The following is a 27,735-nucleotide window of genomic DNA, read 5'->3' as shown; positions in this document are numbered from 1 at the left end:
AAGAGAGAGGGGGGTTAATACAGTGTTTGATCAGATGCTGGCTTCCTTCCCGACCTCGGGGCTGGGACCCTTTGGAGCCCTATTGCATAAGAACAGCAGAGCAAGGCAGATCTGAACCAGCAGCCAGCCCGTCCTGGTGCTGCGCTGAGCCCGGGGTGGCCGCGCTGCACGGAGAGCCTCAAACAGCTGCTGCTTGGTTCGGAGCATGTCATGAACTCCATGGCTTGTGTTCTTTGAGCAGAGCCTCTTGAGTGAGCCTTAAATCATGTATGCGGCTAATTTAAAACACCCCTGAAACTTGTAGCGTATCCTTTCGGTGTGGAGGAGCGTGCTTGTGCATGCAGCATGAGTTTGTCTTCTGCAGGAAGCGCCAAGCACGTGATTTGGTTGCTGCTGTTGGGAGGATGCTTTCTTAGGGCTGAAAGTGCTTGTGATCATTCTTGAAATGCTTTTGTTTCCTGCTTGTCTCTTGCCAAGTATTCTAAAGCTGTATGTTCACCTTCTTTACCCCCTGGTATTGGGAGCTGTTGGGGAGAGCCAGTCCCCAACTTCTGTCCCAGTTACTTCTGAAAGGAGAAAAGCTATAATGGGTGCTTCTTAGTTCTCTTATTAGTTGAGAATCCATGTGGGAGAGCATTCTTGCTGTGTGGGGATGATTTACTTTGCAGCCCTTCCCCTCTCAAGCACTGAAGAGTCTGTAGTGAAGCTGGTTTATAGAGAATTCTGCTTATATGGCATCACGAGCCCTTGGATGCTCGGACCATTAAGCCTGTCTCGGATAGTGGGGGGTGTGTATGTATAAAAGCTGTTCTGTTTTAACACACCCTTTCCTCCTTTTCAGGGAAATGAGTGTTAATATCTTGGTACCTCTTGCAGCTGTGTTTTATGGCCTCAGCCACTGCTTATTTGTGTTGTGATTGCAAATACTTGAATATCTTCTTGTTCTCATTAGGTTAAGGATGGCTCCCTCTGTCAGTAGTAAAGGCTTGAATCATGAACTTGGGATTCGAAGATGTGAAGCACTTGCGGTGAGATAAACTGGAACAGAAGTTGGAGCCTGCCAGCTGCTCGGGGAGGGCTGTGCATGTTCTTGCCCTGGTGCGTTTCTCATGGAGGGACAAGGTCTTTCCATTGCTTTAGGATGGGAGAGCGCAAGAGGCAGGAGCGTGTCAGCTGTACAGGTCACTGCTTTGCTTCATCTGGGCTGAGCTGCTCAAGGGCGTCACCTCTGAGCGGTGGAATTCCAGAGGCTGGGAGCTGGCACAGGGATGTGCAGATATCGCTGTGTTCTAATGTTAAATATAATCCTTCTCCTGGCCAGATTAAGGCATAAAAGTATCGAGCAGATGCACCCAGCAGCCTCCTGTCCTCCTGGCACAGATAAACCCTCATGGTGGATTTTGACCTCATATTCGGAATAAACTGCTCAGCTTCTGCTGGTGTTTGAGTGCCCGGGGTGCACCTTCACGCTGCTCACTTCAGACTGGTGTTTTCTGTGTTACGATACAGTTGAACCTTAGTTTTGTTCCTGGGCTGTTGTTATGGGAGTTATAATTAGAAGCTGCAGCAGAGCTGGTGCCTTTTTATAGCTATAGATCTATATATATATCTCCCATACTCATTAAAAACACCTGAGAAGACTGTAGGAAAAGTCAAGCATAGGGGAGGTAATTGATGAATGTCCTTCCCTGTTGGAGCAGGTAGATGAGTTAAGGCAGACTCAAGGAAGAAGTTTCTTCTTTAAGGTCACTTTATTGTATCCTGGATTTTCTCTCGGCTCATGTTTGGAGCGTGTTCCCAACTTTCCTTGTGTTCCCTCTCTGACCATTGTCCTCTCAGACCAAGGTTAGTTGTGGGTTTGGTCACACTGTTTGGAGAGCTGGAGGTGCCAGGCTGTTGCAGGGTGTGTGTAGCTTGTCCATGTGCAGAGGTGTACAGGCACCAAGGCTGGTCCCACGTTCCCACCTGCATTCCCAGGCTCTCTCTAAGCAGTTGAGCTGGGATTCCAGCTCATCCCAACCGCCTGCCTGGCTTTCCCTGCTGGTCAGCATTAGTCAGCAGATGTGAGCTGCTCTGAGCTCTGCTGCTCACAGTGGCAGTTCTCCCAGCGAGGCTGTGGGTGCAGGTAAGGCTCAGCTCAGCTCTGGTGGGGCAGTGATGGCCACACTGCACCTTTTGTTAGAGACATTCCTGTCCTGCCTTGTTGGTTAAAAGAGAAAAGTGGAGGGGGGGGACAGATCTCCCCTCCTAGAAAGCAGCAAAACTGCTGCTGCTTCTCTTTACCCCTGAAACTCGCAGTCCCCTCCTACCCTCTGCATTCATGGCAAAATCAATGTGTTTGCTCCACCTGACCGACGCATCCCTCCTGGTTTTCTGCGTGCTCTATCAGTACTTTGGGATAATAGCGTTCTACTGCACACAACACAGGGGTTGGAACTGAGCCTTCAAGGTCCCTCCCTTCCAGCCCAAACCAGTCTGGGATGCTGTGAAAATACCCAGGAACGCAGGAGTGATGAGGCGTTGCTGCATGAGCGGCCTCAGCCCTGCCATGGTGCTCAGGATGCTCTCGGGCACCCTGGGTACCACTGCTGGGCCCCAGGAGCCACAGTTTGGGATCTGGAGACTTGGAGGTGATGGTTACAAGGACAACATTCACAGCTCTGGACAGGCTGGTTTTCATTAAGAGAAAGAGAAATGGAGGTCCCTTTTCCGAAGGCTTATGTGAGCACTCAGTGATGTGCCACAGGAAAATAAACTTTAGATTAAAGAATACACTCGGTTCCAGAACTCTCTGCTTAGAGGCTTTCTCGGATGCACAGAACAAGACCTGGGCTGGGGTATTGTGTTGAAGAAAGCCCTTGCTGAGGTTTCCATCAGGCTGCCATGCTTTTTGTGTCAGTTTGTAAGCCGCTCTGCTTCTTGCCTGAACCCTCATTTTAGAACTTTCTATACATAAATATCTATAAACATTTAATATTTCTATGTAATGTATTAGTTAAACCTCTTAGAGCTTTTCTTTCACTGAAGTTTCTCACTGGGGAGGTCAGAACAACTTTATGGGCCATAAAGTTGAGGCTTTCCAGGCTCTGCGGGTATCCTGTAACAAAAGTTAAGCTGCTTTTATTTGCTGATGTTAAGGATAATCTTCTGCCAGGCGGGAATGGCTTTTGATATGACTTCATTTCGGTTTGGGGTTGGACCTTGGGCATGTGGATTTCTGTACATGTCTGCAGAAAGCAGACATTTGTGTAGCTGTGCACTGACAAGCAGAAGACAAATTCGGAATGATCTGCTCTGGAAAGGATCCAAATGTTTTAATTTGTGTGTATGTAATTCTAGGATCTCTGCTAGAGCCAAGTCTGCTCTCCTTAGACTTGCTGATAATGCTTAGCACATGTAGTGTTTTCATCCTAAAAGCACTACACAAACATTAACTAACCTGGCAGTGGAGCTTTAAACTTTCTTCTAGCAAACATTTGCTGAGGTTGAAAGCTGGCTGCTCTCAGTGCAGCCCCTATAGCGTTATATATACATTGAGCCCATTGCAGGATGGGCTGGCAAAGAGCTCGAAACAGCTGCTGATGGTTCCTCTGCGTGGCAGAGGAAAACTCAGATCGCTTTTGGATACGAATGGTCACTGATGTGACCAGAAACCCGGTGCCCACATCCCAGCTCTGCTCCCAGCGCAGCACCCCGTCTCACGTAGGTTGTAACTGGGCTGACGGAGCTGGTGTCATTGCTGGTGCAGTGGTGAAGTAGCACTGAGCTCAGGCACTGGATCTGGCTGATTCTCTGGGATAATGCACATCTCTGGTCAGGATGTGGACCTGCCTGAGTGAGCCCAGAGGAGGCCCTGGAGATGCTGCGAGGGCTGGAGCAGCTCTGCTCTGGAGCCAGGCTGAGAAAGCTGGGCTGGGGCAGCCTGGAGAAGAGAAGGCTCCTGAAGGGGAGACCTGAGAGCAGCTCCAGTGCCTGAAGGGGCTGCAGGAAACGTGTAGTTCTGTGATGATACCGTGTTCCAGAGGTGGTGAAGCTGAACCTTTATTGCCGTGCCGTTGGTGATTCCTTCATCTCAGTCAGCCAGAGCACTGAAATTGGTAAGCAAATGAGTTAAACACCAATGACTCTCCAAGTTCTTCCGTTAGGCCTTCTGGAGGCCACAGTATTGTTACGTGTGGGGGGAGTGGGTTAGCTCAGATGCTTTCGTTCCTAGGGATGAGAGGATGCATTACAGGGTGTTAAGTCCTTGAGGACCATTCCTGGCTTGCTTGGTGTCATGGTGAAGCTTTAAGAACCTTTATCTTTGTGCTTTTGCTGGTGGGTTATTGTTGCTTCCTTTAGTTCGCTTAGCAGAGCAGGTGGCCTTATTCTTTGTGTGTCTTGGCAGATTTTCTCTTAAGCTTTATTTTAGAGAGCTGAAAGAGGAAGAGGGCACAGGGTGCTGTTTGAAGCTATTCACTGAGAGCTCTATTCCCACCAGCCTTGCGAAGTCTGGATTCTTTGCTGGTTTGAAGCAATTGTGGCTTCTCCATCTTGAAGTGGGGGATGGTGTCCTAAAAAAGAAGAATATAACCAAGAGGAGCATCAAAACATGGCACAAAGGGTCACAGGGGTTTTTCACTGACCCACTGACTTGGTCTCAAGACACGTAGAGGTTTTGCAGGAGCTTGTTGAGGACTTGGGAAGATGAAAAGAAACATGGTCAGCACTCTTCCACTTTGAGTAGTAGGTGGTGGAACAGAATTGCTGCGTAATGGATTCTGACATTTATTAACCCATTCCTTCCCCTTTTGTCCTGTTTTCCGTAGCTTGGAGTTAAGTGTCTGGTGGGCAGATGTGGAGATGCTGTGCTGCTGCAATTAGATAATGCTCTCTCTGGTTTTACATATGTTTTCTTAATAACAGTTGAAATTGGGCACAGTCTCTTATCTTCCTGCTCTAGGAAATCAAGAGAGAGCCTTAATTTTTCTTTCAACCCCCCCTGTTCTGTTATTACTAACTACACTTTAAAAGGCTGTTGGTTTTGTCAACACTGAGCAGCAGGAAGGGAGACAGATGCTTTCATAGGTGGGTGCTTGAGGAGAAACTGAGCACTGATGTTGGAGGAGGAAGTCTGCAGGGCCTGGCTGTGTCACCTCTGTCACGCCATGCCTGTGCTGCCATGAGCTGCAGGACAGTCTGAGTCATCACGTTCTCCAGTGAATTGGAGCTGGGACACTTTCGGTTGCTTGCTCTTTTCTTTGGATATGATTCATTCAGTTTTGACTGGGATGAAGGGAGGATGCCTCCAGCTGGGGTGAAGCACGGGGATTGCGTATTAGGAGGAGCTGCAAGAAGAGGTGCTTTTTCCAATGATGTACTTGGATGTCTTCCTGCTCAGATCACCTATAATAAATCAGACACCCACAGGTTGCATGACCCTGGTCTCTGTCTCTTCCCATAAAGGTCTTTAAATGCTATTTCCAGTGAGATTTTTACCCATCAGGAGGATTGCTTTTAAGGACCTGGTTACATTTGAACTCAGTTGTGTTTCATGTCTAACCCAGTCCAGATTATTTTAGGATGCCCCATGTGTGTGCCTTGGGACTGTAACCATGACATGCAGCTTTGACCTGCTTGAAGCTGTTCTGGTAACACCTTCACCAACATGCTATAAATAGCCAGTGACTTCCTGAACATAATTAGTTTCTTTATTGTCCTCTTAATAATGTGTGAAGCAGGATTATGCTCCATCCAGATGTGTCCCTTTCCAGAGGTGGGTGTACCTTCTGTGCCAGAGCATCTCTTCCTTAAAGGGTGGGTGTTTTGGTAGCAAACCTTCCTTGCTGCCAAGTGTGCGGATGATGATGGATGCAGGGCTGAGCTGTGCTCTCCTCTACCTGCTGAAATGGATGATGGATTAGGAATTGAGACAAGTAGTAAATGTGCGTAAGGGATGGAGTCTTGCTTGCCAGTTTTCTTCATTTCAGGCTTTCTTTGAAGAAGGTGACACGCATCAGATCTGATGTGAGTGCTTTCTGCTGGATCCTTGCCATCTGGGTAACTTTGATTTCCTATATGTGCCTTTAGGCAACTGGTGCTATGGGAGACTTGCTGTTCTTGATCCTTGTCCAGCCCTCTTTCAAATGCTCATTTTCCTGATGGGCACAGCAATGAGTTGAGGGCACCTCAATGCTTTCTGCACCTTTTGCAGGAGGATTTAATGGAAGCGAGAATAAAATCCTTGGATGAAAGCCTCCACGATGGAGCCGATTCCATGAAGTGATCCAGACACTTGGCTCTGTCTCTCAAAAATACCACGTCAGCGTTAGCACGGCTGAATGTTGTAATGCTCTTAGGGCTTGCTGGGTACTGGTGGTTGGGACACATTGCTAGGGCTGGAAGTATTCTGCCCGCAGGCTCCCTGGAGGAGCACACAGTGTGCGTGGACAGTGCATCCCGATCTTCCAGCTGCTGGCCGTAAAAGAGCAGGGCGAGAGCGAGATGGATGGAGCAGTGTGTTGGGCAACAGGACAGAAAAGCTGCTGGAAGGAGACAAAACGATGCTGAGAGAACTGGCAGGGAAAGAAAGAGCTTAGAGAAATGGTGTCAAGAATGCAATTCTTTTTCTTCTGTAGCCTTAGATCATAAGGCCAGATGAGATCATTTCTGTAAGAGGAGATCATCGTAGGGGCACTGTGAGCTGAGCAAATTCCTGTTTGCTTGAGCTGGAGTGAATTCTCAAACCCACTCTTACTTCTGCCTTGGATTTGCTCAGTTTGATCTTTTTGCCATCAGTTCTTATTTCTTCCCTTGCCTGTCAGGGGGGAAGCCCTCTAGAAACACAGGTACTTGTGGATGTGATGTTGTTGCCTCTCACCATCTGAAGAGAGCTCCGGTTGGAGTTTGAGATGTGATGGCTTTTAAAGCCTGTTACGGTGGCTGTACTAACATTGTCTGCCTTGTGGATGGATCATTCACTTTATTTTCCTTACGAAGGCTTCATAGTGGTGTTCTTATTCCAACAGTGGCGTTCCTCAGTGATCCAAAAGATCTTTTTTCCCCTCTTAAAAACTAAGACAATCCCAGTACTGTAGTTCTGGCCTATGTTACTTTGTCTGCTAAACGTGGTCTGAAGTGTTAAGTGTGTTCTCATGCTTTTGCTTACTGTCAGTACAAGTAAGGTGTCTTGTCAGTGATGCAACTTACTCCTTTTTGTTCCTTCAATGAAGGATTATTTAGATGTTTGTTTCTGCATAAAGCCCCTCAAAGTGCCCCCTGTTCCTGGTCTTCCCTTATTATGGCAGGGGTTGGAACTGGATGAGCTTTAAGGTCCCTTCCAACCCGAACCAGTCTGGGATTCTATACTGAAACACAGTTACAGCTCTGACATGCAGGGAGGGCGATGCTCTGGGATTATGTCTGAAGATGAGGTGAAGCACCAAGGCCTCCCTGACACATCTCTAAATATGCTGGTGTAACAATTTCCTTTAATGCACACAGGAGATAGTTGTCACGTAAAGCTTGCACAAAGGTTATAGTGATGCCAGCAGGAGTTTTGCTGCAGATTGAAGGTAGTGTGCCCTAAATTCATGCTGTCCTTTAGACCGTAATTATAAGTGCACGTTGGCTCCAGTCCCAGGAAGACATTGACACCTCTGAATCGGAGTTGCTGGGAGGTGAACAGCGTCTTACGCTCCAAGATGTGATTTCCACATCCAGGGCCCCAGCCCACAGTAAAAAGGACTTTCCACTTCATATTTACTACTTGTCAGCTTCGGAGCTGTGAAACCGAGCTGGGACTTCATTGAAGAATTCCTTGGACGCCTCTCTCTTGGCTTAGATGCTTTTGCCCCCTTCTTCCTTGTCTCCTTTCACTGTGCCATCTGTCTGTCACTTGCTTTCTCATGTCTCTGACCTATTTATGAAATGTGTTTGCACAACCCCTTATGCACTGGTTGCAAGGCAGTGTTTGAACGGTGACCAGTCTCATTTCCTCTTCCTTTCCATTGAATTCACCAGGTCCAAAGACAGCCCATGCGATTTGGTGACGTATCTCTGGTATCGGGGTTGGTTTCCAGCCAGGGCTGGGCAGAGAATATTCTGGTGGTGGCAAAGCAGGACAGGGCAGCAGAGGCTGGGGTTTGCCTGGGTCCTGGCAGGAGGTGGCTCTGGGTTGGGTTGCAGCGCTTGCTTGTTGGAGTTCAACTTTCACAAAGAGGAACTTGATTTACCGAGTGCTGGACAGTGATTTCATTGTCCCAGCGCTGCCGGCATGAAGGGGAGCATTGAGGCTCTGTCATGACTCCAGGTTCCCCACTTCCACCTGTTGGAGGGCAGCAGCAGCCAGCCCCCCCCCCCCCGCCATCCGGGTTCTCCCGTCCAAGGATTAAGGCTGGGATGTGCTGCAGCTGGTCGGTGTGCAGCAGCGCGGCCGCGGGCTCTGCCAGCACGGCTCGGTGATGAGGCACGTTCCTGCAGCAGCAGCCACTGTGAGCCTGCCTCCTCAGGCACAGAGCGGGGTGGGTCGGAAGGGACCCTAAAGCTCATCCAGTCCCAGGGGCAGGGACACCTTCCACCGGAGCAGCTTGCTCCAAGCCCCTGTGTCCAACCTGGCCTTGAGCACTGCCAGGGATGGGGCAGCCACAGCTTCTCTGGGCACCCTCTGCCAGCGCCTGAGCATCCTCACAGTGCTTCAGCCAAGCCTATGTAAAAACCAAGTCAGAGCTGTCCCCAAAGCTCTTTGAGGGGATATTTTCACTTCCAAGGAACAGAACACCCGTGTCCTCCTCCCACAAGCAGGTTTTTACATACTAAGAGGAAATTCATGCTCCCATTCAGTGTCCTCCCTGCATGGTGGGGATTAGCTCTGTCTTGCCCATGATGGTTTATAGAATCATAGAGCAGTTGGGTTGGAAAGGACCTTAAGATCATCCAGTTCCAGCCCCCTGCCATGGGCAGGGACAGCTCACACTAAACCATGGCACTGTCCAACCTGGCCTTGAATACTGCCAGGGATGGAGCATTCACAACTTCCCTGGGCAACCCATTCCAGTGCCTCACCACCCTCACATTAAAGAACTTCCTCTTTATAGCCTTAGATTGAGCTTAGGGATCCCCCTTCTTGCATTTATGTGTGTTTGCTTCCATGTGATGTTGGTTTGTTGCTCTTTCCCATGGCTGGCTGGGATGGCAGGATGCGGGAAGCTTGCTGGGCTCACCCTCCCGCCGGGCAGGGGCTTTCTGAGCAAACACCTCTGGGAGATGTTGCCACTTCCTTTGAAGCTCCTGATTGTGCAGGCTCTGGTGCACGAGCTGGGGGGGGGACGGTGGAATCGGAGCTCTGGGGGAAGGGTGGGCTTAGAAAAGGGGCAGGAACCCCTTGATGTAGGCTGCTGGTCGTGTTTTCTGTTGTAGATCAGGCATGCTAACGCAGAGCATGTTCCACAGTGTTAAAGGGGAGGAACTGCTGGAGCTTACAGCTTTCTGATTTCATTTTCCTCGAGACATTGAGGAAAGAAAATGGAGCACAAGAGGACACAAAGAGTTGGTGAACAAAGCGTGTCCTTTCCTCAGCTCTGGAACAGAAAAGTGTCTCTGGGCAGAACTTGAGCTGCAGGGAGGCAACGAGAAAGCATCTGGGAGCATGTAACTGGTTGTGACATCCCAGTGGCTGCACATTCCTGCTCCCCAGGTTTGCACAGAAGATGCCTCCTGTGCCTGAACTAATAAAAAGCCCAAACAATTGCTCTCACCTGCAAGTTACTGCAAGGAGCGGATTCTTAACCTGCTGCTGACCCCCTTCCGTTTCCTTTAATCTCACAAACTGAAATCAAGGCCATGTAATCGCTTCTGAACTCGTCTCTGTGTGTATGTAAGGGACCTGCTTTGCTCCAGCTGAGGCTTGCAAGCTCTAGCTCTGCCTGCAGTGTGTGCTGTCTGCATCACAGAGAACTCTTCTGGCATGTGTGTGCGTAATTAAAATAAGGAAGGCCGTAAATTGGTGGTTCCAGTGGAATTCCTTCTGTGATGCTAAATCCATGCCAGTCTAAAGCAGTCTCCTGCCTGGGACAGTAAATACAACGGAGCAAACAGCTACTCTTGAAGGTGAGGCAGACCTCTGGCTAGGTGAGAGATGGGACAAAGACATCAAGTAATGAGTCCAGGATCCAAAGGCAAGTCTGCGATAGAGCAGAGCATTATCAGATTCAGGGCTGCAGACCCAGTTTTGAGCCTCTTAAATCCTACCACACCTTCCTCCCCAGCACTGCTCCACCACATTGTGGAGGGTGGATGTTGGACGTCAGTAGCAGTATACATGTAGTGCCCTGCTCCCTAAGGAAATGGTTTCCTGTGTGACATAGTAAATAAGTACAAGTATTAGAGTCCCACTGAGTTCACTGTGGATGTACAGACTGGCATCAAAGATAAGGTAGTAAATTGATGGTTACAGGGGAATGACTCTGCTGTTAACTTCTTGCCCTTCTTATTTGTCTGTTCATTGCTGTTCCTCCTGGTCAGATGTGGATTTCCCCCTTGGAGCCTACCTGGAGCTAATTCCATCCCTCTGCTCTCAGTGGGAGTTCATGTTCCACAGATCTCGTGGGCTGATGCCTTTTGACTCTGTAGAAGAAACGTGGCTGCACACTTGTGCCTTTACCTATTCGGACTCTGCATTATCCGAGTTTGTCTCCACTGCCCAGAGCATGACTGGAGACCTAATAACCCTTTGGTAACAGGGCAAAAGTATTTCGTTAAGAGATGTAAATGGCTCATGAGTTAGGGGATCTGAGGATCTTGGATCAGAATTGCACATCAGCAAGAGGTTTGTACCATAAACTGCATCACTGCGGGTGGTCGGGGTATCTGGGGTGAAGCAGAGTCTGGTCCAGCACAGCGAGATGGTGGTGATGAAAATATACATAGAGCGTTTCATGGGATACACTGGGATGCTGATGTCTTACCAGGAGAACCGGAGAGAACACCGAGGAGTTGATTCTCCAGCCCATGCCATTTAAGCCAACGTCTGAAGCGCTCAGAAAGCACATCATTCACTTCTGTGCCCCTTCGAGCCCTCCAGAGTGGAAGCGAGTTGAAGGTCTATCTGTGCGTGTGTGTACTTGAAACAAAAGCTGTGTTTCACATGGAACTTTGTTACATACAAAGCTGAAAGCTCAGTGGGTTTATTTTGGTGTTCTTCTGGTGCCTTTATCTGCTGCACAGCTGCAGCAAGGCCAGGAGAGCTGCAGGAGTGTCTTGTTTGGGGTTCAGGACGTGCTGGTGCTCTGCTCTGCTCTGGCTGTGCAGGGGCTGAACAGAAGGGTGGGGGGAACTGATACTGCAGCTGTTGAACTGAAGCTCCTATCCTGGGATTCCTTTGTCTGAAGAACTGGACTGAAACTAAATGGATTTTCTGAGCTTTGTGAGAGGCCGGTTTGGGGAGAACAGGCAGCACTTCAGTGTTAGATCTGCTTAAGCCTGTCCTGGTGTCCACCTCATGCCTGGGATGGTCAAACAAAACCAGAGACCTTGTGTAAGCTTTTTATTCGCTGTTCTCATGCAGCTTTTAGCTCGGTGCTGCTTTTGAAGCTGCTGCCCCAGCCTGTTTAAAGACCAGCCCACTGCCCTGCCGTGTTTCTGATCTGCCTGACCACATACATCCCAGCTGGCCAGAACGGGGACCACGGGGCGGTGGGAGCAGGTCCCTCTGCAGGCTCTGGTGGCTCGTTCAGCAAGCAGCAGTTTGGATGGTGTGTGTAGGAATGCCAGCGTTTGTGAGCATCGCTGGCTCTGAGCGCTGCAGACTTACTCAGATCCTGCTTCCTTCCCCCTCTAAGGCATCCCCCCTCTCTCAGGGCTTGAATTACCCATACTCTTTTCAGGAAAATAAATAGGGGATCTGTAAGTTTGAACATTAAGGCCTTTGTCAGCCCACAGCGAGTAGCAGAGGCCTCCTGTGGATAAAACTATGTTTGGGGGGAGGTCCTTGTTCTACAGTGCATTGAGATCTGTTGAAGGATGGGGGCTCGGCAGCATTGAGGCTCAAGTCCTCTCTCCAGGGGCCAGGTGGAGGTCCAGCAATGAGCTTTTTACTCCTTCTCACTCCCCAGTGCTTGTGCCAGGCACGTTTTGTCCTTGTACCAAAGGGCAGTACATGCAGCCAGGGCGGAGGAGAGGATGTCGACCCGCATGACTCAGTGGCAGCCCTCAGATGCCTTGCCAAGTGGAGCGTTGGGTCCTTTCTGTCTTGATCACTTCCTAGCAGATCATCCAGACTTGGCTTTCCAGCTGAAGCGTGTGCCACCTCCTGTCTGTGCTGTGCTGAGGAGGACAGGATAACCCTCGCCTCCCCTGCAGCCCCTCCATCCTGTGCTCAGGTCTGTGCTTCAGGGAGAGAGTTCTCTCTGCTGTCCTGAGCAGCTTCACAGGCCAAAATGAAGGCTTCTCCAGCAGAGTACATGGCTCCTGGTTAAGTGCATGTACTACTGGTGTGACCTGAGTGCACCAGCTCCTGCTGAAGCTGGTGATGAATCTGTTCTGTAGTTACTCAAACAGAAAAGACAAATCACAGCTCAGCAGTGATGCTTCTTCTCATGGTAGGGCACTGCATCGCCCTGGTGTCGATACACAGAGCACTTACAAGGCACTGCCTGGCTCTGGGCTGGCCTGGAGCAGGTTTCTGTAGTGATTACATCAGCCACTGGTTATCACAGTGATTGCTGGGGTTTAATCGCTGCTGGCAAACGTGGTCAGGGCTCAGAGTGTGGTTCTTAAGCTGTGCTCTGTGGGGCCATGCAGAGGGACTCACAGATTCAGTAAATGAGCTTTTTGAGGGGAAAACTTGATAAAGCAGCCAGGAATGTCCAAGAAATTCATGGGTGTTGACAGACATCCATTGGTGCGAAAAGTGTGGCGAGCCCTAGCAGGGGAAGTGACGTGATGGGTCCGTTTGCTGCATGCAGATGAGATGAGGAGTTCCCTGCAAACCCTTCATTAGTGACATTCATTAGTGGCCAGAGTTGCTCTTCCGGAAGGTTCATTGACCTGGTCGGAGCTCGGTCCTTTCTTGGAAAGCAGAGATGCTCTTTTGTGGCTCCAGGTTGATGTTCGAATCCTGTTTTCTTCAGTCCTTTGTATGCCGGAGCATGTGCTGGGAAAGAGGTTTCATGTGGCCGAGCATTGCAAATTGTGCCTTTCTTCTCCTGGTGGAATTGGGGTTTATCAGTTTTTTCACAGCTAGCTCCTGGGAATGCTGTGTTTTGTCCATCCTCAGCCACTGCTCCAGGACAGCTCTGCCCAAAGCTCCTTCCTCCTTGTGCCCACAGTTTATCTACCCCAAACCCAGCATCTCCTCCTGCATCCATGCTGGGAACCTTTCCGTGTCCTTTATCGTGGAACATAATTCCTTACTCTATACCTCCTGACCTTGTCTCTAGTGCTGCTTGTCCACGGTTAAGCAGCAGGAGCAGATGCCTGCTCCCTGCTCGTGCCTCCCCAGTGCTCTGTGTGCTGTGTTTCTCCATGGCTCCAGGCAGAACTGAACATCCTGTGATTCGCAGGAGTCTCCTGTCATCCCCCCTCTCTTTCCATTTCTCTCTGGGCTTTTTCGCACTCATGTACTGTATAGTAGTCCTTTAGCCAGGATTATTTTATCCCACTTCTGAGATAAAGGGCTTGGAGGCCAAAACTGTGTTATTTCTGTGGTAACTGGAAGGGCTCCTTGGCTTGAAAGAGGAAACTTCTCTTGAATCAAGGCCAGAAATGGTGTGCCTGCCCCTTCCCTCGACTGAATGACCTTCAGATTTGATAGTGATGTGTAGCTCTATCCTCGCTCTATTTTAGGCAGGCGAGGTGAGCTTTGTCTGCTGGGGCATGCTGGTGTGGGGCCGTGTCTTACTGCAAGCTCCTCTGCGCGATGAGCAGAGCGCTGCGCCTGCAGAGGGAATAGCAGCAGCTTGCTTCAGTGGATGTTCTCCTTTCCCAAAAGGTGCTTCTGTGACTTTGAGCAGGGATGATCTCCCTGTGCTTCAAGCCAGAAAAAACATCTTTTCACTTTTCCTACGGCTCTGAAGCAACTCGGATTGCAGGCTTGGAAATGAGGGCAAGCCCATGAGTGGGCATGAGATGCAATTGCACACGTGTGGGTCGCTCCCTCTGCCTCCTGCAGCACGGTGGTCCCGCATGGCCTTGGGAAGCAGATTGCTTCTTGCTTCTCCCCTGAAAGGCCAGCAGCTTGGGGAGCCTTGGGACTGTGCCTGATGGGTGAATTCAAACCACTGATGCTGTTAGGCATCAATGTTGCTTTTCCTTGCTGCTTCAATGTCCCCTAAAATCCATTAGTTCACCCTTGCCCACCCTAGCCCATCCATTTCATCTGTGTCAGGCATTGATGATAACTTCTGCTTTGACTGGAAATCCTTATCATAGAACCATGGAATGGTTTGGGTTGGAAGGGACCTTAAAGCTCATCCAGTTCCAACCCCTGCCACGGGCAAGGACACCTTCCACTGGAGCAGGTTGCTCCAAGCCCCATCCATCCTGGCCTTGAACACTTCTTTCTACCTGTATTGTCCTAATGTCACTACATGGTCCAGACAGATGTGTTTTTTCTTGACTTCTCTGTGCTTAATTAAATTAATTATTTAAATATGTGATTGCTCTAATGAGGGGTGAGGAAGACTGGAAAAACCCCACCTTTTTCACAAGAGCCTTGTGATCCATGACAAAATCCCCTTTGACCTCAGGTCTTAAAGCTGCATAGTAAAAAGTGAAGAGATTGAAGCTGCATTTTCATCCCTGGGAAGATGGGAGTATCCAACACTACTCACCCCTCTGTCAGTACTTACTGGGTGCAGTGGAGGGGGGAAAGGAAGACTGTGTCTCCTGCAAGATAAACCAAGAGAAAAATGAAAGCTGGTTTTAGTCCCATTTATTTCAATTAATCCTGCTCGGGTTGATGGAAACAACAGTTGAAAACAGCTTGGGCAGATGCCTGCATCCCATGTTAGCCTGTCAGGAGTCCTCACCAGCTCCATTGCTGGGGAGTTGGGTGAATACTGCAGGACTTGTCACCTCCTCGTGCAAAGAGGGCTGGGGATAGGGATGCAAAAAGCTTTACCTTTGAGATTAACTAGAGGTTTTTGTTGGCTGTATCATGAGGTTGCTCTGCTGGTGCTCCCCGAGTGGAAAACTTTAGCACACTGAGTAGCTGCACTTGTTTCAATGGAGTTGAGAGCAGCACTGTCAGGAAAGTGCTGGTGCTGTTCTCTTTTATGGCATGAGCAGGAAGATTTGAATGTCCTGGAGAACAATTCCATAAATTGTGCCTTCACGGAACTCTTCTGAACAATGAGAAGCATGTCCCAGATAAGTCCTGTCTGACATGGTGCAGTATTGATGCTCTTCACCAGCCGGAGCTCTCAGCTGCTGTCCTCGCACTGGGCAGTGATTTTGCATAGTTCCTGTATTATGGAATATTGATTTACTGTGGAGCATAAAAATGTGCAGTACTCAGCAGAAGGGCCTCCCCAATTGTTCTGCTCCAGGAACACTGCTGCTCAGGAATGTGACATAAATTTTCCCTTTGAACAATAGGCTCTGATTTGCATAGCCTCTGTTCTTGCTTCCCGAGGGAATCTGGTCCACAGCGAATGCTCCCCCACTTTGACATCAGACTCCTCCATTTCTACACACACAAACAAGTGTAATCACTTTCCAAACAGTTTACTCAGTGCTGTAATTTTCCTCTCCCTGTTGTGAACTTACTTTTGTCTGAAGAACATAAGACACTCAAGCATTCCTTCTTGGACGATGTTGTTTGCCACTGCAAGCCCATGAGGTGGTTTTTGACCGAAGGTGTCCCAGCAGCTTTTATTTAGCTCCCTAGGGAGGATGCTGGTTTTCTCCAGGGACACTTGGTTTGGGGTCTTTGCCAATATATCCACCTGGGTGTGCTCCTTGTGTGCTCTGCTAATCTGCAGGCAGAGTTCTAGGATGGAGGTGTGATGTGTGCAGGTATTTCAGGACCTCTTATCTTAAAGTCAGTCAAGTGCCTTCTTGTAATTGGTACTGCTTGTATTCATGATGAAGATGGTAAAAACAGCCTCTCTTACTGTGTACTTAGTGAGCAGGAGTCACTGGTCCATAGCTATTGAGTTTGCCAAAGGAAGGTCGAAATCTGTTCATGAAATCCCACCTTGAATGTAGCAGAGAAAAAATGAAGAGCAAAATTTCCATTGACTTCATGCTCCTGCCACTTCCTTAAGCTCACCCACTCCAACCGTTCCCAGCACTGCCAAGGCCACCACTGCCCCATGGCACTGAGGCCTCGTCTCCACGCTGTGTGAACCCTTGCAGGGCCGGTGACTGCAGCCCTGCCCTGGGCAGCCTGTTCCAATGCCTGAGCACCCTCTGGGGCAGGAATTGTTCCTCAGCTCCATCTAAACCTGCCCTGGTGCAGCTTGAGGCCGGTTCCTCTTGTCCCATCCCTTGTTCCTTGGGAGCAGAGCCCAGCCCCTCCTGGCTCCATCCTCCTCTCAGGCACTTGTAGGCAGCGATCGGGTCCCCCCTGAGCCTTCTCTTCTCCAGCCTGAACCCCCCAGGTCCCTCAGCCCTTCCCCATCACACTTGGGCTCCAGGCCCTGCACCAGCCCCATTGACCCCGCTCCAGCACCTCAATGTCTCTCTTGTAGTGAGAAGTTGGTTGTGAGCTTGAGCAATCCTCTTTTGGGGGGAAGGATGGGCACCTTGGTGCTTAGTTTGCATTGCCAAGAATGGTGTGTTAACCAGAGCTTCAGGGAGAGAATTCCCAATGAACTGAAAGTGCTCTGCAGCTGGAGCCAGCTGTTGTTCAGTTACAGACACCTTCCGTGCATGGTGCAGTCTTATGCCCTTGTTCCTGGATTTAGCTACAGGGCCTAACAACCTGCCCTGCACTTTCCGGCATCATGATGATCCAGCAAATTCTGCACCTTGGCAGCATTCACTCTCCTGGGGGCTGCTGTGCGGAGCTGCTGGGAGCATGGGGAGAAGGACAGTGAAGAAGTGGTCCAGTAAATTCTCTTATAAAGGTGGTATTCTTCACCTGCCTGCTCTGCTGTGCGTCTAAAGAGTCGGTTCTGCTGCCGTAACAGCAGCTCTTTGTGTCCACACTCTTGATTCCCACCTCCTGTCCCCACCTTGCTCCCTTCACATACCCCCAGAACCATCCAGTGCAGCCTGTCCCAGGGCTCTGCTGCCCTCAGTGGAAAGAAGTTCTTCCTCATGTTGAGGTGAAACTTGTTGTGGTTTAGTTTATGGCCGTTGCTCCTCATCCTCTTGCTGGGCACCACTGGGAAGAGCCCGGCTCCATTCTCCTGGTTCCTCCTCTGAGCTGTTGATCTGCATTGATGGGGTCCCCTCTCAGTCTGCTCTTCTCTAACCAGGCCCAGCTCCAGCAATCTCTGCTCCAAACCCCTGAGCATCCTTGTGGCCTCCGCTGGGCCCTCTCCAGCAGCTCCTTGTCTTTCTTGCTCTGAGGAGCCCAGCAATGGACACAGGACTTCAGATGTGGCCTCACCAGGCTTGAGTAGAAGGGGAGGAATCACCTCCCTGGACCTGCTGCCCCGCTCCTGATGCTCGCTCCGTGTTTGGGTGCCAGAAGGGATTCAGACGTGAGCCAAAGTACTCGCATTGGCATAGCTGGGAGAATAAAATCTGAAGTTCAGGCTATTGTCACAGAACAATTGTTGCTGCTCAGGGCTGAAGAGCAGCTCAAGCTTGGAATGGCTGGTTTGCAGTGCGCTGAATAAGTGCTTGGGGCATTGCATAAATGTCACAGCCTAAAGATCTGGGGCACTTGGATTTGAAATATCCCAAAAGTTCAAAGCTGACCCTGGCAGGCAGCGTGAGGGAGCTCAGCAAAGGCCTTGAGAGCATTCAGGAAATGAAGAAAACTGAACTCCAGTGAAGCTGAATGCAAGCAGGGCCTTCTGACTGATCCATGTGCTGCCACATGGGTCATGAACTGAACAGAAAGTGAAGTCAGAAGGGTTTGATGGTCACGTTGTTGAACTGTCTCCAGTTCATGGGTAACCGTGTCATGAAGCTGTGGGAATTAGGTCTTTTTGCCTTCTTTTAAACGAGTGGCACCTTGAGATGGCTGGGAAAGTTACCTGGGAGTAGTGATACGGCAGCAAAGGACAAGAGCTTCGCGGTAACCGGCTGAAGTGATGGGGAGCAGAGGGCTGGAGCTGCATCTGTGGCTGTGGATGCATGTTGGCTCGGGGAGTTGCACACTTTGGGAAGATCCCCTCCACAGCAGTCTTCAGGAATGAATGAGATGGAGGTGCTAAGAGGAGCATTAGGAAGGTGGCACAATGGTTTGTTTTAAAGCTCATGAGAAACAGTAATGATCAGCACTGAGCCATCAGTGGCTTCTGCTTTGACTTCCTCACCCATAGGAGCTTTTGTTGCTGTCAGCTGAGGCAGGGGAAGGCAAGCTCTGATAAATGGTGGGAAGGTGCCTGTCGCAGGCAGCTGTGGCACAGCCCAAAGCACTGTGGGGTCTGCTGTGTGAGGGACTGAGTGGAAATGGAAATCTCTTCCAGGAAGCATCACCCCATCAACTGCCTGTTGTCTTGGCGACTGGCTCTGATGTCCATGTTTGGAAGGTGTTCTCATGTCACCCTGTTGGGTCTTCCCTAAGCATGCTGTTGTGTTGGCACAGGGGACAGCAGTATTTCTGTCCCTTGGGATCCGTTCTCATCCCTGCTGGCACAGAGTTGATCCCGGTCATGGTCTGGTACCCGTTGGCTTGGCCGTAGGTGAGATGGGCAGAACAGAGCGAACTGTGGCAGAGCTGCTGCTGTGTGGACATTGACAGCACGTGCAGACCCTGCCTGGGAGATGGTGTCTGAAATCCCACAGATCTTCTGCTGGTGGCATAGTGAGTGGTTTAGGGTCACCACCCAAACCATTGCATCCTTCCAGTCCTAAACGCAAAACCCATTAAAGGATCCACTCTACTTTTGAGACACCATTCTCCAGGCTTTGGTGAAAGCTGCTGCGTGTTCCTCTCGAGGTTCATGGGTTTCCACTGGATTTGTGAATGGGACTGAGAAAGGGCCAGCACAGACAAAGCAAGTGACTCAGCATCAGCAGCATGGTGTGAGTCACACTGCTGAGCACCACCGCGCCGCTGCATCCCAACCAGGAGGCGGTGGGCTCCAAGTAGTTATGCGTGGAGATGAAATGTTGTGTTATCGGCACATGAGCTGATGTGTCTTGTGTCCTGCCCGGGGCAGGGGGGAGTTTTGCCTTTGGATGGAGGTGTTCTTTCCAGAGATGCCAAACCAAAGCTTTCATATCCTGACCCAAGTGCTGGCTGCTCTGCAGACAAAGCTGTGCATGCTGTGGCCAGTGCTTTGGCTGCTTCCTCGGCATCAAAAGGAGGGAGTTGAGATCTGCTGTAGCTGAATGCAGATTCCACATGGCCCCTGTGCTGGTGGCCACCGGCCAGCGCTGCCCTTGCTGCTGGGCACAGCATCCTTGCTGAGGATTTGTGCTCCCCAGTTCCCCCCGAGCAGTGGGGTTTGTCAGGCAGGAGCAGTGGTATTAAGTCTTTAGTCCCAGCCTCTAGAGGTCTTTGATTTTCCTCAGCAGAGGAATGAATGAGCGGGTGGAGGTTTGAAGTAGATGGAGATGAGTGCTGAGCACATGCTGTGAGCAGAAGAGCCCTTCAGGAGCTGCTGTTTCTGGCCACAGGGTGGGGGCGAGTGTTCAGCTGAACAAATTGTTCACTTTGGCTTCCTCGCAGGCAGCGATGTTGTGATCAGCTAATGAGATTGTTCTGCAGCGCTTGTGGGCTCTGTGCTTCCTCCCTTGCAGTTGTCATGCCAGTGCGTTTGGCACAGATTAACTCTTGCTCCACCCATAGATCTGGTTTTGCACTGGTCTGTTTAACAAAAGCTCTGTGGTCCGAGGAGGCAGCTCGAAGAATACATGGCACAAAGTGGAAAACAGCGGCTGAATTGGGTGCGGAGCTCTCTGCTAGTGAGGCACAGCTGAGGATCATGAGAGCAGCTGGAAAAGTTGTGTTTATGTAGTGCTTGGGGGATGATGCTTGGATGCCTGTTGTTGGAATTGGCTCCGTGTGAGCAGAGCACATGGCTCCTTCCCTTGGGCATGTCCTGGGTTTCCAGGCTGCCAGGAGCATTGGTGGTGCTGTCCCTAGCACAGAGTCCAACAGCAAGTGTCCCCATATTTTACCTGGTTTTCAGTACTGGCATTCAAGCCCCTAAAAAGATGAGCAGAGAAAGGGGATGGGAAGCTTTGTTTTAACCTGAATTGAATGCTTAATAGTTCTCCCTTTCCGGTGAATCAGCAGGAGTTGATTTATACATGAGGTTCCTCTTGGCATCCCACCACTGCTCAGGAGCAGGCACTGCACCAGTGTGGACATGAAACATTGAGTTGCATTCACACTGCTAAACTTTGCCCTGGGGCTGCACAAGGAAAGTGTGCAGAATTAATGTGGGTGATTTGGCCTCTAATAGAGCCAACAGCTCAATGTCATAAACTACCCTGTTTGAAACCACTTTTATGGTCTGTTGACAGGTTTTGGATCTGCTGGAGATCCCGGGTGGAAATACCTGAAGGGGGGCTACAAGGATGCTGCAGAGGGACTCTTCATCAGGGACTGTAGTGATAGGTTCCGTCCATGCAAGGAGATGCAAGGCAGCTAATTCTGCGTGCATGCTCTACTTAGGATAAGCACCATCCATCTGCTTAAGTGGGCTGGACGCTGTCCTTGTCAGGCTGCCCCCCCTCCCATAGCCTGTTCTGTGTGAGCTCTCACACTCAGAGCACACCGGAGAGCAGTGTGAATGGTTTCCCTTGGAGGATGCAGCTTTTAACTGCTTTGCTGCTGCTCCTGTTACTTCCTGCACCAGCTTTGCCTCTCAAAGCACAAGAATCCCAGACTGGTTGGGGTTCAAGGGATCTTAAAGCTCATCCAGCTCCAACCCTTGCCACAGGCAGGGACACCTTCCACTAGAGCAGGTTGCTCCAACCCCCTGTGTCCAACCTGGCCTTGAGCACTGCCAGGGATGGGGCAGCCACAGCTTCTCTGGGCACCCTGTGCCAGCGCCTCGGCACCCTCACAGGGAAGAGCTTCTGCCTAAGAGCTCATCTCAGTCTCCCCTCTGGCAGGTTAAAGCCATTCCCCTTGGCCTGTCCCTACATCCCTTGTCCCAAGCCCCTCTCCAGGTTTCCTGCAGCGCCTTCAGGCACTGGAGCTGCTCTCAGGTCTCCCCTTCAGGAGCCTTCTCTTCTCCAGGCTGCCCCAGCCCAGCTCTCTCAGCCTGGCTCCAGAGCAGAGCTGCTCCAGCCCTCGCAGCATCTCCATGGCCTCCTCTGGACTCCTCCAGCAGCTCCGTGTCCCCTCTCAGGACAAGCTGTGCAGCCGCTCGCAGTGACACCGCTCTCAGCAGCCATTGTCCATCCATCATCTTGTTCAGCTTAATCCAAAACCCATTTTGGGCAAGTGCAGTACACTTTTACTGGTTATCATGCTAAAACCCCTAACGTTTAGACAGAAAGGAAGAGGGTTTCCCTCGCTCTGGTTGAGGTTCCAGGTGACTGCTGGTGGTGGCAGCATCCCAGGTCACTGCAGTATCTTGTGTGTGGTTGGTACTTTCTAGTCCTGGTTGAGAAAATGATTGTTCTTGTGATTTGTGTAGAGATTAAAGCTCAAGAAACTACCTCCCTTGTTATCCCAAAGCTGCTCTACATCAGGAGAAGACATCTCTGCTGCTGGCAGCACACGGCAGCAAAGGGTGTAATTGAACAGGCACCGAAAAAAGCTTCATTCTAAATATAGAGAACCACACTACTCTTGGTGCTGTTTTGGAAAGTGTGGCTGAGCCATCATGATGTCTCCTCCCCCCGTGCCGCAGGGTGTCAGGGCATGAAGCACACGTTACCCTGCTTCGCTTCTTGGCTTAGTTTTGGGGTAAATCCAGTGGGTTTTCCTGGAGCAGGATGTGTCCTGGTTTTAAGGTGAAGAACAGGTCCACTGCTGCGTGCGCTGCCACGTCACCTGCATGGGCATGAGGTGGCTTTGATGCTTCGTTTCTGTGTCATGTGAGCGAAGAATGAGGTGTCTCCACCGGAGGAGGCCGGTGTTGCTCCAGCAGGCATGGGTGCTGCAGAGGCAAGCAAGGGAGCCGACAGCTTGGAAGTGCTCTCAGCAGCTTTTGAGCGTTCTAAAAACAATTCCCAGTGCCACATGGATCCAGCCTGCTGGGATCTGGCTTAGTCCTCAGCCTTCTAGGAGTGCAGGTGATTATTGCGCACACAGAAGCTGAGGATGCTGTGGAAGCTGACACAGCCATTGCAGAGGTCTTCCCGGGCTTTCAGCTATAAAAGATGAACTCTTCTCTAGTAAAATTGGTTTTAGCTTCTGAAATGAGTCTGGTAAGAATTTCCCCGAGACTTGGCTGGCAGGAAAGTGAAATGCTCTGGTTGGTCTCGTGGGAAGCCACGTCATGCAAACACTGTCAGTCTTGCAGGTGATGGAGTCAGAGGGAAATCAAGATCTGCTTCCCAAGCACCACTTTCCTATCCTCCATGGAGGGGATTCTGTGCCATTTAGGCGCAGACTGGGGATTCATTGCAGGGAGGAGGGGCCATGCACTTTGCAAGGCTTTATCCTGCTTGGAACACAGTAAAGCATGACTGTTCAGAGGTCTGGGTTAGAGCTGCATGATGCTGGGCTGGTGTTGGCCTATTGTAAACCAGATTAACCCTATGGTCACTGCCTTGGCTGGCTTTTGTCTCTAGCTCTGCTGACTGTATCCTCGGAGTAACTGATGGGGGATTAAGATCTGGCCTTGCTGTGGCATCCATCTCCAATAAATACAGTTTCCACCAAACATAAGGTCAGTGTTGACCAGAATAGAGCAGGCACTTTACACAGGGAAATAATCCAAGAGAAGGACTTAAGCTCCTAGAATTGGTTTGCAGCTGGGCTTTGCGAGGGCTGGAGGCAGCGGATGCCATCCCTGTTTTGGTGGAAATCTGGCCCCATCTCCATTAGCACTGAAGTGACAGTGCCCACACAGCCAGGAGGTCCAGCAGGGACATTCCACGCAGCACTGCTCTGTGGACAGCTGTGACTTGGTCTTTGCACACAGAGGCTTGGTTGAAGCACTATGAGGGTGCTGAGGAGGCCCTGGAGATGCTGTGAGAGCTGGAGCAGCTCTGCTCTGGAGCCAGGCTGAGAGAGCTGGGCTGGGGCAGCCTGGAGAAGAGAAGGCTCCTGAAGGGGAGACCTGAGAGCAGCTCCAGTGCCTAAAGGGGCTGCAGGAAACCTGGAGAGGGGCTTGGGACAAGGGCCTGTAGGGACAGGCCAAGGGGAATGGCTTTAACCTGCCCGAGGGGAGACTGAGATGAGCTCTTAGGCAGAAGCTCTTCCCTGTGAGGGTGCTGAGGCGCTGGCACAGGGTGCCCAGAGAAGCTGTGGCTGCCCCATCCCTGGCAGTGTTCAAGGCCAGGTTGGACACAGGGGCTTGGAGCAAGCTGCTCCAGTGGAAGGTGTCCCTGCCTGTGGCAGGGGTTGGAGCTGGATGAGCTTTAAGGTCCCTTCCAACACAAACCAGTCTGGGATTTTAAGATTTCTTAATTTCCAAACATCCAGATGTGCAAAGGCTTTGTGGAGGGGCACTGGATTTGTGCATGGGCTTCCTGCTGGTGCTTTGTTTCTGCACCATGGTGTGGTTTGCTCTCTTCCTGGGTAGCCTTAATATTTGTCTACCAGAATCAGGATGCTTAGGGTGTGTTTTCATGATACTGTGGCATTTAATGTGGGAGATGAGAGCTGTAGGCTCATACTTTCCTTCCCATCTTTGTGTTCCTTTCCGCTCCGGAGTGCGGTAGTAGAGAGTAAGGGTTTTGTAACAGTGTCCTGGGTTCAGCAGTAGCCGTCATTTTTCTCCTTCTTAGGGGCTGGTGCAGTGCTGTGGTTTTGACTTTCGGCCTGGGAACAGCGCTGATAACACCGATGGTTTTAGTTGCCGCTCAGTAATGTTTACTCTGGCCAAGGACTTTGTGAGTCTCATGCTCTGCCAGGGAGGAGGGGAAGGCGGGAGGAAGCAGAGACAGGACACCTGACCCAAGCTAGCCAGAGAGGTATTCCGTAGCACAGCACGTTAAGCCCAGGATGTAGAACTGAGGGCAGTTACCCGGAAGGGCTAGATCACTGCTTGTTCAGGCTGGGTATCGGTTGGCGAGTGGTGAGCGGTTGTATTCTCTCCCCTTGTTGTTTCCCTTATCATTGTTATTACTGGTGGTAGCAGCGGTGATTTGTGTTCTACCTTAGCTACTGGACTGCTGTTATCTCAACCCATGGGAGTTACATTCTTTGGATTCACCTCCCCATCCCTCCGGGAGCGGAGAGGGGGAGCAAGGGGGAGACTGCGTGGCTGAGTGGGTTTAAACCACGACAGAGCTGACTGAGACGCGGCGTGTATAGTCCACGCACTAGTTAAAGCATATTTGTGCCATGTAAAACGTGCTGGTGCTCAGACATACTCTGTGACTTCAGATGGCAGAAGTCTCTTTTTAAAGAGGCTGTCTGCAGAAAGGGGGAGGACAGATGGGTTCTTTCCTCCAAGACTTGGAAAAGTGGGTCTGGCAGATGTGGCCAGGTAGGACTGGAGCTGCTGCTTCAGTTAAGCATGGAATACAATCTGAACACTTGCATAGGCAGGGCTCCCATCACTAGGTACTAAAAGTTGTTTTAATACTGGCTTTTGCAGCGTGTCTGCAGTTTGGTGGGGCATGGTTAGCGGTGGCTCCATGGTACCAGCCACAGCACTCAGGTGGGAGCTGTTGGTCTGCAAGGGCACTGTGGAATTAAAATCACACTCAGCGTAATCCCCCCTTCCCTTCTGTGTTTTCCCAGGAGGCGAAGGGCAGAGTGGAGGTGGGCAGCAGACCGTGCAGCCATCGTCAGTCGCTGGAATTGGCTCCAAGCCCACGTCTCGGACCTGGAATACCGGATCCGGCAGCAAACGGACATCTACAAGCAGATCAGAGCCAGTAAGGTGAGCACTGGGGGTCTTGCTTTGCCTGCCTCCTAATGGCTCTCTCTTCTGATGCAGTGAGGGCACCTGTGCAGAGGCTGATCCTTTCTCCCCTGCATCTCTCACGAAACATGCTGCACAGTTGTGACTGATTGCAGTGCTGTTTGGTGCAGGCAGAGTGTGGTTCTTTTCCCTGGTTCAGTACAGTAACGTGGAGAGCAATACCTCACTCTGAAGTCAGCCTTTAGGTACTGAACAGAACTGTTGTTACCTGCATGGTTTGAGCCTTTCTCTTCGTTTGATTTCTTTTCAAAGCCTTCCCATTCTTTCTTTTGGGGAATAGCTGAAGATGGGGATAAGGAACAACTTAACAAGAGACTTATTGGAGAAGTGAGGGGACTGTGGGGGAAGTTAGTTTCAGATGTAATCACATAGCATAGGCTCAAAATTGAGTCTGGAGTATAAAAAAGACTGTTCCTAGGTGCTGACCTTTCTCTGTGGAAGGAATTATTCTTTTCAGACTTAGTCTCAGATGGCAGGAGAATGGGGAAGAGCAGAGAGGGGATGAGGAAGGAATTGTTACCAAGACTAGTTCAGGCATGCACGTCTAAATGTCAGACCTTGGAGGGAGGAATGTCTGGAGTTTGTGGCAAGAAGGCTCATGGTATTGCATCAACTTAGAGATCCTCAGGAATTCGGAGCCTAGCAAATGCTCTTCCCAAGATGGGTGGTGCTCTGGGGGTGGCGGGGAGGCTTCCAGAGGGCAGAGAGCACAGGCAGGGCAGGGAGAGGGGACATCTCCACAGCTATGTAGAAAAACAGGCTATTTGAGGGAGGGGGGGCTGTGAGGGACTAGGTGGAAGAGCTGAATGCAACACAGAACCCAGATTAGAGCAGAAGGCCTCTGGGAGGCGGGCTGTGTGTCCAGTTCAGGAACCAGTTTCAGAAGGGATCCTCTTCCTTCTGTCTGAAAAAGCTGATCGTGCAGGATGGTTTCTAAGTACCAAATAGCTAAACATTTATATGCTAAAATTAAACAGTGAAAGAAATGAGGAAACTCATCTAATGAAGTGGAAGATTCAGCGCTTTCACCACATGATGACAACTTCACAGGCTCGTGAAAGGGCCTCATCATGACTACAAGCATCCCCTATGGTTTTACCGGCGGTTGCAGGCTCTGGGTCTGAAAGGAGAACATCACGGTCTGGTGTCAGGCATGAAAAGTACATCTGAGGTTTCAGCAAACAGGATGTCACCTCTCTTGATTTGCTAAAACAAAACGCCTCAGCTGTGATAACCCATTATATGAATTTTAGATAAAGCATTGGCACTTCCAGTAGCAGCAGAGTTCACATGGTGAAGATCTGGTAGTGGCTGTTTGTTCTGTCTGAGTAAGAAAGCGAGTCTCAAATACCCCATCTCTCTGACAAGACCTCGTGGAGATCACTGCTTGCATCCAGCTGTTGTTGTCTTGGTGGTGGTGGGAAACGTTCTGTTTTCATCAATAAAAGCCTCAGAGTAAGAGTCATAAGAGCAGCTTGGGACACATGTAGGAGACCAGAGAAATGAGTAATACAGGAGCCTGGTTAGAATGGATTTGGCTTCAAATTGTACAAGGACAATAATGCCAAGAATCTGGTGACGCCTTGTTTCTATCACTATAACTTCACTCCAGCTTGGCCATGAGGAAGTTAAAGTGTAGCTGCTGCAGGATTTCAGCTTTCTTTTCTGTTCTTTCTCTTCTGCTTTCCTCTTTTTTTAATGTTAGTTACCTTGCTATTTGAAGGTTCACATCCCAGTGTAGCCTTCAAGATGCATTGCTTGGTAACTCAAAGCAGGAGAAGGACCAGGCAGTCACAAATAACCTCCTGTTTTGAAGGTACAAACTGCTGCCTGGGTGTCTCGGCAGTAATTGTGTTTTCAGCACATTGGGATCGGCTCAGTTGGAGCCTGGTGAGACACGAGGAAAACAACCCATCAGCGAGGCTGTGTTCAATGGTAGCTGTAATGTGCTGTTGTGCCTTTGGTTCTGGGTTGGTTGTGAAGAGCATCTGCAGTTAATTTAAGGGACTGAATGTCCACAAAGGTAATAAAGTGGTTTTGTTTCTTCTCACAACGAGGTGGGATGTGGCACGTGCCGGTCCCTGTCCCCCAAGCAGAGTCTCTGCACCCCTGCGTGTGGGCAGCTCTGGGTTTGGAAGGAACAAAGAGCATTTTTCCTCTCATTCTGTGTCTCTTCCTAGTTCCACTCTTAGATGAATAAGAGGTAAATTAAGATGAAGGGCTCCTTCAGGAATTGTGTGCTCGGTTGTAATGCAGTGACCAAAACCCCTTCAAGACGGGGTTGTTTTGCACATCATCTCCACAGACCCAGCTTCGGCTTGTTCCCAGAGCATCCGAGACGGGTTCACTGTGTTCCCTTAAGCTGCTGCTGTGATCCGTGTGGCCTGTCCCATGGGAAGGGCCGTGCTCCTGTTGGGGCTGCTGAGGCAAGCGAAACATGCGATGGGAAGGGTGGGATAGGAGTTAGGAGGAGTCTCTTGCTGGAGGAATTTGCAGCTTTCACATGAGCTTTCTGTGTCTCCAATGGTATGTCAGGCTTAGGGCATGATAAGAGATGCTGCTGTCCCTCTGCAGGGCTCTTTAGGACACTCAATCTCTTTCTGATGTGTCACTCCTCTTCCTCACCCAT

At 50.3% G+C, this 27,735-nt stretch overlaps 1 protein-coding gene across 3 annotated transcripts in view; it reads left to right on the top strand.

The window, feature by feature from the left end:
- Window positions 1-27,735, top strand: part of KANSL1 (KAT8 regulatory NSL complex subunit 1) — an 84,907-nt gene that overhangs the window by 36,524 nt on the left and 20,648 nt on the right. For all 3 annotated transcript variants that reach the window (XM_061442265.1, XM_061442266.1, XM_061442264.1), the window contains exon 3: window positions 24,923-25,064. In XM_061442265.1, the coding sequence (XP_061298249.1) occupies window positions 24,923-25,064 (142 nt within the window). The remainder of the gene's footprint in view (window positions 1-24,922; window positions 25,065-27,735) is intronic.

The sequence above is a fragment of the Pezoporus flaviventris genome, unplaced genomic scaffold (assembly GCF_033815535.1).
Source record: "Pezoporus flaviventris isolate CSIRO_AGI_PZ_B2104156 unplaced genomic scaffold, CSIRO_AGI_Pfla_v1 ptg000223l, whole genome shotgun sequence".
Lineage (NCBI taxonomy): Eukaryota > Metazoa > Chordata > Aves > Psittaciformes > Psittacidae > Pezoporus > Pezoporus flaviventris.
This window is presented reverse-complemented; position numbering and strand designations above follow the sequence as displayed.